General features: G+C 36.5%; 1 protein-coding gene across 1 annotated transcript; it reads left to right on the forward strand.

Moving 5' to 3' along the window:
* Positions 1-841: 841 nt before the first annotated feature.
* Positions 842-8,113, forward strand: cldn30 (claudin 30). Its single transcript, XM_051677270.1, is given in 2 exon segments — positions 842-2,723; positions 5,941-8,113. Coding segments are annotated over 2 exon segments (1,428 nt in total). The 5' UTR covers positions 842-2,228; the 3' UTR covers positions 6,874-8,113.
* The last annotated feature ends 1,967 nt before the right edge of the window (positions 8,114-10,080 follow it).

The raw sequence follows: 10,080 nt of genomic DNA on the forward strand, positions 1-10,080 counted from the left end.
CCTTTTACATTTTCCAATAATCATACCATGGCAAGAATACAAACACTATTACTATATATATTTGAATCATATAAGCCCCTATATTTAGTCACAAATTGCTATTTTATAGCTATGTAAAGTATTGATACTTTATGTGATACAAACAGTATGAGCAGACCCACATGTTTTTAGAAAATCTTCTTTCCTTTCCCCATATACAGTAGATAAAGCAACTTCATCCAGTTCTTCAAAAGCCATGGGTGAGCAGTTTACAGACAACTCTAATCAAACATACCTAAACATGTCTTTATGTTTACTCAAAAGTACAGCCAGGTGTGTTTGATTAGAGTTGAAAGTAAACAGGAAGGGGGTTATGTAGAAACAGCACACTTGCTGATTGGATATGGTGCTTGTGAGTGACTAGGCATAATGGGGCCAATGTCAGAGTATTGGAACATTCGGAAGCAACATTCCAACTTCCAGTGTAATCACGTTGCCAAAATATATGGTAATTTTTGTTCGAGGTGCATGATAAATCACTTTCATATTCTACATTTTAACAATTTACTTGACCAGTGGTTGTGTAAAGCACCCATTTTGTCATGGTAGAATCAAATCAAAGATAACTGAAACAGATCAAAAGAATATAAACTTGGTACGACAGTATTTTATATAATACATTATTTCAATATCAGAAAGAACATTTTTAGACATTCTGATAATGAAATTATTTGTAAATAATATTTTATATTCTTTTAATCTATATATTTGTAATGACACATTTACCAAACATTTTGGAGTTTTACTTTTTTCTTCTTTGATTTTTAAATTCTGTTGAAATGTTGTCACTAATCCTAGAAGAAGAAAAAAATTACAAAGGGATACACAACACAAAGGGAGAGAATATTTTCTAGCGAGGATTGAAATGATAATTTTTTTTTAAACAAATATACAATAAACTTGAAAAAGCTGACTCATTTTAGTTTTAAGGAGTACTTAAAGTACTTAATGTGGTTCTCACATAGGTAGGATTTTTCTTTAAATTACACCTTAATAACGTTTAAACCTTATAAAAGGATGCACAACCCAATGGGAGAGGATATGTTTTGTCTGTGATGGTTTTTATTTATGGAGATTCATATTATGCTACATAATATGCAAGAAATGCTTTATTAAGCATATTAAGCTCTATGGAAACCTAAATTATGCTTGCTATTTTCACACAGAGAGGTTTACAATTTAAAAACATATTTGAAAAGATATTTCTTCAATACATCACGTTTAAAGGAATAGTTCACCCAAAAATTAAAATTCTCATCATTTACTCACCCTCATGCCAACCCAGATGTGTGTGACTTTCTTCTGATCACAAACAAAGATTTTTAGAAGAATATTTCAGCTCTGTAGGTCCATACAATGCAAGTGAATCCATAGGACTCCAGTGGTTAAATCTATATTTTTAGAAGTGATGTAATAGGTGTGGGTGAGAAACAGATCAATATTTAAGTCTTTTTTTTACTATTAATCTCCACTTTCACATTCACATTCTTCATCTTTTGTTTTTGGTCATTCACATTCTTCGTACAAATCACCACCTACTGGGCAGGGAGGAAAATTTATAGCAAAAAAATTTACTTAAATATTGATATGTTTCTCACCCATATCATATCGCTTCTGAAGACTAAGATTTAACCAATGGAGTCAAATGGATTAATTTTATTCTGCTTTTATGTACTTTGAAGTTCTGGCCACCATTCACTTGCATTGTATGGACTAACAGAGCTGAGTTATTCTTCTAAAATATTTGTTTGTGTTCAGCAAAAGAAAGAAAGTCATACACATCTGGGATGGCACGATGGTGAGTAAATTATGAGAGAATTTTCATTTTTGGGTGAACTATTTCTTTAAGCCTTACATCATACTTCATCCAGACTTTCATGTATGTTTCAAAAGGAAGAAAATGCTTTCCAAGAAAACATTTTAAGCTTCTGGTAATGGTCCATTTGAAGGAAACTGGTCTGACAACTTTGGTCTAAACATTTGTCATGACCAGTATAAGAGGAAACTAGTCTAACTGGAAGGATTTCAAGACTAGTTTCTCATATTCCAACCCTCCCCGAAATTTTTTTTTGTACACAGCCCTATAAGTGAGGCTTACATATAACAATACAAATACATTGCTAACAGTCGCTGCTGACAACAGCAACATTTTCTTCCTGCATTCATTCCTTCAAAGCAAGATATTAGACATGGTGTCCTCAGGACGTCAGATCTTGGGCATGTGCCTGGCTATCATCGGCTTCTTGGGAAGTATTGTGATCTGTGGATTGCCCAACTGGAAGGTGTCAGCTTTCATTGGAGCAAACATTGTGACCTCGCAGATCATTTGGGAAGGTCTTTGGATGAACTGTGTGGTTCAAAGCACGGGGCAGATGCAGTGTAAGGTCTATGATTCTCTGCTTGCCCTTCCTCAAGATCTGCAGGGTGCAAGAGCCTTGGTGATCATTGCCATCATTGCTGGGGTTTTTGGAATTATCCTGTCTATGGTGGGAGGAAAGTGCACCAACTTTGTGGAAGATGAGGCATCTAAGGCTAAAGTCGCCATTGCCAGCGGTGTCATCTTCATCATTGCTGGACTTCTTGTCCTAATCCCTGTCTGCTGGACAGCGAATTCGATAATCAGGGACTTCTACAACCCTGTGCTGGTTGACGGCCAGAGGAGGGAGCTCGGGGAGTCACTTTACGTTGGCTGGGCGTCTGCTGGGTTGCTTTTCCTGGGTGGAGGTCTCCTCTGCAGCTCGTGCCCACCAAGTGAGGATGTTCCCCACAATGTGAAATATTCCAAGGCCAGATCTGTGTACAGCAGCAAAGCTTATGTATGAAAGGCCAGAACAACTAAACCCAAATGATAGTGAGTAAGGAAGGAACTGATTTACACTAATGTAAGAAATTGAAATGACAATAAAATTTCAATGGGGCATTTTGAAGAGTATTTGAATATATTGTGTGGTAATGCAAATAAAGGGATAGATGCATTACACTTATATATCATTTTTACCTTCACTGTGAAGACATTTGCAAACTAAACTATGTATTTTGTCAGGACTGCTGAAACAAAGTTCAGTCTCTAGTAGTGGCGAATCTGTCACCTTGAGCTAGGCCCCACAATTCCCCACTGGAATTGTCCCTGCACTTGTTGCACTATAAGCTAGTGTCAGTGAAAAGCTTCCGCCAAATGGCAAGTAACCTAGAAATATTTAGTGTGTGTTTGTGCAACTACGAGTACTATGTGTATACTGTGTATTCCATATATTTTTTTTTGTCTTCCAAACAAAATAGTTACTATCTTTTGTTCATTAAAATATTAAGAACATAAACCAATTATTGATATCTTGCACTGTCCAAACTTTGACTGTCCAAAATGTATTTTCAGTTTTATTAGTTTAACCTCATTTTGTGGTTTGCAACCATTATCCAAATTACATAACATAAACCACAATGTGTACTTAATAAAAAAAGATTTTTCTTGCACTCATATTTTGTGCCATTTTTATTTCTCCCCAAAAGAAAGAAAGAAAGAAAAAAAAATGTTGATTGGCAACATAAACATGTTCTGTTTACACAAAGAGTTTCTGTTGTCTTTTGCATTATATACGGAAAGAAACTGACCTCAGTATTTTTTCTGGAAGGGGTTTTCCACACTATTCACCTTTATGCCTCCAAGTTTCGGATATGACTCGAAACTACCATGAATATCATGTGTGATCTCTTAGATATAATGACAACAAAAAACTAATTTAATGAGCAATTTCAAAAAACATTTATTGCTATTTTAAAACTTTATGAGAACTGTTTAAATAAAAGCTTGGCTCTTCTTTCAAAACTGATGCAGATACACAAGGGAGCGGCAAATGACAATCCAGATCTTTATCGTTTATGAGTAATGACACAACAATCCTAAGAATATTGTTTGTAAAATGCTGTATTTTGAATAATGCATATAATTATCTTACATTTAAAACTTTTATGCTCATAAATTTACATGAACCTTTCAGAATCTGCAAGATATATTTACTTTCTTTAAATATGAGGGATCATACACATTTTTGTTTTGTTTTTATTTAGTACTGCCCAGCTATTTGACATGACAGATTTTTTTTATACATTTTTAATAAAATATTTTTAATACATTTTTGAGTAGGATAATTTGGGTAATTTCATTTCTCATTTGTATGGTGGAATATACTTAAAAATCTGTTATGCAGGCTTCAGAGCCATACTACTTCAGTTGATTTTCTGTAAAGCTGAATAAATAATTCTGATTCAAAGTAATGGCCAGCATCATCCAATCACTGCCAACCATGTTAAAATAAAAATTTGCATTATTAATTCTGAATCTATGTACTGATTACCATTGTCCCATGTCTGACAGACATGTTGAGTGGTCCAAACATCATCTGCAGCCTGAAACTGAACTGAATAAACTTAGCTACTTAGAAAGCTATAGGATGTCCCCTTACTCCCTCGCTCCCTATTTAGTGAATGACTTAACCTCCAGTGTGCTGCCTGTCTGCACTGGTCTCAGAACGGTTTGAAATGCACCTTATTTTCATCCCAACTCCATATAAAGCCTCTGAAAGCAACATTTTTCTGCTTTTAGATGAACTCATTGATTCTCAATGTGAAAATGCACAGTGAATATAGGAATGCATTTACTAATGTTAATGAACAGAACCATATTGTTCAGTGATAAAATAAAATGTAACAAGATGTATATTAAAATGAAGCAAAATAACCCACATATTTGTTAATGTGGAAAGTTATTCACGTTTTTTCAACTTTTTGGGGAATTATGTCCCAAAATACATGTATATGTACATCATGTTTATCATCGCGCTGACTAGCGAAAAATAAATGCATTTTTTAAAGCAGCATATCAAACTAAACAAGAGACACTGCACTTTACATCCAGGTTTAAATGAAAAAACTTTCAGAGGTTTCTTACCAGAGGCACTTTTGTTAGCTCTGTGCCTGTAGAAGCACTTCACAGAAATCAATGCCATGCTGTTGTGTCACATGACTCTGTGCGTCAGAAGTTTACCCTTAAGTGACAGTCTAAAGTGTTGTGAACAGTTTTCAGTTGGTTTAAATGAGTTTAAATTATGCGTTGCGAATAGCAAAGCCAAAATACAACAAAACATGTGTAAGCGGGGTCACATGAGGATAATGCAATTTAGTACTTTATATTAGATACTGCACTTGCTTTTAACATTAATATTACGAGCATCAGAAAAAATGGCAGTACAGTAGGCAGCTATGCTTGTGGAACCATCCTTTGGCACATAAAAAAAAAATTCAACTCTGTTTTGTAAGCAGTGATTATGAACCTTTTTTCAAGAGGGATAGGGACTGCCATAACCAGCAAAACAAAAATACAAAAGCGAAAAATTGAAACAGCATCTTGATACCTGAACACAGGTGACATACAAACAACAGAGCCCTTTTTTAAAATTCCAACTAACTAAGCAGTAACCCAGCTTCCTTTTTTGGAATGACCTGCCCATTTGTCCATGACTAGAAGAAAGAATCTGGTTTGGCTGGTAACATGCAGGCTAATGGAGGCATGGTCTCTTTTGCTGCACACGCCTCCTTTGTCATTCTCTCTCATTTAGCATATAACCACCACAACACTGTCACTACAGCAAAAACTCAGTGTCAGACAGGAAAGATTAAAGAGAGAAAGTGTGAAGAAAAGTAGAGAAGAAAATACGTCAAGGCCTAAAATAAGGATGTAATTTCAAGTGAAAGGAAGGAGAAGGCCTCACTCAAGACAACATAAGATAAAGAGAAAGAATGGAGAACACTGAAGTTCAGATGTGGAGAGCCAAGCAGGACAAAGCCTGCACAAAACCAACCAACTTCTAGCTGTGTGGACATCTATAATTTGAACTTGATATCAAGTAAGACATGGCTTCCTTGGGCATGCACATGCTGGCCAGTGCCTTGGCCCTATTGGGTTGGGTTGGAGCCCTCCTGTCCTGCATCATGCCAATGTGGCGTGTCACAGCCTTCGTGGGAAACACTATTGTGACCTCAGAGACCATATGGGAGGGCATATGGATGAGCTGCGTCACTCAGAGCACAGGCCAAATCCAGTGCAAACCGTATGAGTCCACGCTTGCACTTGGCTCAGACCTTCAGGCATCTCGGGCCCTCATGGTAATGGCGATTCTAATCGGTGCGGTGGGCCTCGTTTTGGCCTTCTTTGGAGGAAAATGCACTCTCTTCCTGGCCAAAGCCAAACGGGCCAAAGCCAAAGTCGCCACAGCTGCTGGTGTTGCGCTGATCGTCACTGGCATTCTTTGCATGATCCCTGTCTCCTGGTCAGCTGGCATTGTGGTACAGGCGTTCTACAACCCACAGATGACTGATTCGCAGCGCAGGGAGATTGGGGGTGCTATTTATGTTGGCTGGGGTGCATCTATCATTCTCATCTTAAGTGGAGGAATGTTTTGTACCACAATCTGCAAAGACAAGACAGAGGATGACAGTGGTCCTTCAGTAAAGTACTTAGTTGTGCGCTCTTCGCGGGCAGGGTCTAGCATGGCGGGCTCGCAGAGGTTGAGGCCTGTTTCTGTGAGGTCGATGCAGAACAGCGCTCCATCTGTGAGGTCCCAATGGAGTCAAAAAGTCCCTCTGAATCATCAGGGAAGATTCCCCTCCACAGGCTCCCAGCACAGCAAGCCATCAACTACAAAGTCACAGCTTGCCAGAGTTGAGTCAATGGCAGAGTCTGAGGGGGCATCTACAAAGTCCCAGCTGATTGAGGAGGGTTTGAATCAGACTCTAGCAGCCTCTGAACCTAGGGAAAATGCTCCACGGGCATACATATGATGAAGGAAACCTTGCCCTACCACTGCAAGATCCATTTTGAACAGGGTCTTGCATGCACTTGGACAAATCTGCCATAGCACTGTGAATTACACATTATTTAAAATGAAGAATATTGTAATGGCTGTAGGGTGTTATTATTATGTAAAATTCATACAATCTCTTTTAGTTCTTTTATTATAAGCAGATTTAACACCATTGGAGGATGGCACTGTAAATTGTAGAAGAGGAAGCTATAGATGAAGATTTGTACTGTGAATTGATCTTAGACCAAAAGCAGTCAAGATTTTTAAAGGGTTAGTTCACCCCAAAATGTAAACTGTGTCTTATTTACTCACCCTCATGTTGTTCTCACCCCAAAAATGTATTTTGAATGACAGCCTTAGTCACCAATCACTTTTATTGTTTGGCAAAAAGATAATATTCTGCATAACATCTCCTTTTGGGTTCCAAGGAAAATAGAAAGTAATAAGGGTTCGTTGATCGTGTTTGTTTTGCAGTTAGTTGTATTTCAGATATGCAGTTATTTCCACCCATTTATGTATTTAATGTTTGTATCTTTACCCTAAATAATTTAGATTCCTGATTATATGTGGTAAAAAACTTTTGTCACCTCACTTTATTTTTATGATGTAAATAATACAATGGCAGTCCTAGTTTTTTCTCCTTTGTAAAGGACGCCTCTTTGACAAACATACAGAAATATGTCAGGCTTATTCAATTTTGATGAACCGATTTCTGTTTGAAACAGCCATCTAAAAGCACTGCTATAATCTTGGCCACACAGGTTGACTTTCAGAGCTTTGATGAACAATGGTTTGGTTCAGATTTTACAAGGGAGGGAAAAGAACACTTTCTTCATTGTTAGCCTGCCTTGCATGTGAGCCGCGAATGGAATGATAGATTCAGGCCAAACCGGTTCAACAGAGAGTATCATCTCATGAAAGCGCTTTGCATTTTGTCAGGATATACAGCACTTTAAAGGACTAAATAGAGTTTCAGTGTGTGCAAGGGGAGTTCATCATGTAGAGATACACACTCATGAGTACTTTGTGTCTGAATTCACAGAATTTATTCATTTGGCTTAAAATTTAACAACCTTATGAAGTAAAAGTACATTTCCTTCATGCCATCTATACATGTATGCTCTTAAAATGTCTCTTTAGTCAAAACTCAAAATGTGATTATTCCTGTTTTGAACTTGTCTAAGGAAAACACAAGCTAATAAAAGCTCTAAACTGTGGACTTTTGGATTGATCTTTTCACCCCAAGTCAAATGTATTTTAATGCATTTAATGCTTATAGGTACACATACAAAGTTATTTAGCATCAAAACATTAACTCTTAAAATATCATGACATTGGACTTCTTTGGATGAAGAAAATATTTTGTCCAAAATATTATGTTCTTATTCACATTTGGTCATACTCTAAACAAAACAATGGTTTTTATTTGGGTCACATGACACCTGCAAAAGTGGCATTTTCTACAACTGGCCAGAGTATCGAGGAGTGGCAAACTAAAAGGTTAGATGTAATTGGGGGATGGTAGATTTGTAACCACACACCTCCGATTTTTCTCTCAAAAGCCGTTGGGTTCATGTTTTCTACACCTTCATCATAGTGTTTCAATAACTGCATTGTTTACCAGTGACAGGTGAACTCATACATGTGCCTAAACAAATGGACTGGATTGTGTTTTGACTTGACAAACAATTCTATTGTCAGGTGCTTCTCTGATGAACAAAAGTATTTTCACCAAAAAAAAAAAAAAAAAGTGATTGTAATTTCTGAAATAATACCACCACCTGCTGGTGGTCTTCCTTTGCTATGCAACACAACACAGATTCCAATCTGTAGAATTACTACAGTATATAGATTACTGAGATTTGAGTCTATGAGTATACTATGGTGTATACATTTTATTTGATCCTTTCACAGCTAGTCTGTCTCTGACTTGGGTCCCTCCAGCACCAAAAAGGTTGACCTTGTGCACTCCTAAAATCATTGAGAATGTTTCAAAATTTTCTGATACAGATAAATGGCACCTGGAATGTACCCGCTGTCCTGTTCTGAAACTTCTCCTCCTCCTCAAGTGATTTAATTATTTGCTCCAACTCAGCCTTGTACTCCCGGTTATCTGCATTCCCTCTTGTTGTCATGCACACATAGCCACCTGTTACACAGGAAGAGGGGGTGTAAGAAGCACATCTGAAATTGACATGTTCCTTATGCATACAAGAAGTACAACTATGATATCACAATAATGTATGAAAACATAACATACTTAATTCAATTAACCCTTAATCACTGTTCAGGTAATTTTTTATCTGAATCATTTTTGTTTTGTTTTTTATAAAAATGGTTTCTTTTATCTGCACTACTGTTCAGAAGTTTGGGGTCACTTGCCTGAAATGTTTCTCATGATCTTAAAAATCTTTTGATCTGAAGGCGTATGCTTAAATGTTTGAAATTAGTTTTGTAGACAAAAATATAATTGTGCAAACATATTAATTTATTTAATTACAAAACTAAAATTTTATTTAAAAAAATACAGTTTTTGAAATGGATGTCTTGGACCGAATAATTAAGAAAAGCAGCCACTAAGTGCCCAGCATATAGATGGGAACTCCTTCAATACTGTTTAAAAAGCATCCCAGGGTGATACCTCAAGAAGTTGGTTGAGAAAATGTCAAGAGTACATTTCTGCAAAATCTAGGCAAAATGTGGCCATTTTGAAGATGCTAAAATATAACAGAGTTTTGATTTATTTTGGATTTTTTTAGTCACAACTTAATTCACATAGTTCCATTTCTATTATTCTATAGTTGTGGTGACTTTACTATTATTCTAAAATGTGAAAAAATTAAATAAAATAAAGAATGAGTAAGTGACCCTAAACTTTTGAATGGTAGTGTAAGTGGTACAAGGCTTGGTGACGTTTCCTAAACTTGCCACCTGAACACACAAGAAGAGCATTTTTTATTTGTCAAGAAGAAAAAAATTATTTGTCATATAAAGATCAATAAATGCACACCATGGTCAGGTTTGACTGTAAGCATATTGTGGCCTCATTTCCAAAATATCTCCCTTCAACACAAGTGGTTTAAAAAAATGCAACAATTTTACAAATAAAATGACTTTTAACTTGTGATAATATCTAGAAATTTTGTTACAACATTAGCTTCTAGAGGTCAGCCAATGCACGGAG

This window comes from Myxocyprinus asiaticus, chromosome 38 (assembly GCF_019703515.2).
Source record: "Myxocyprinus asiaticus isolate MX2 ecotype Aquarium Trade chromosome 38, UBuf_Myxa_2, whole genome shotgun sequence".
Classification (NCBI taxonomy): Eukaryota; Metazoa; Chordata; class Actinopteri; order Cypriniformes; family Catostomidae; genus Myxocyprinus; species Myxocyprinus asiaticus.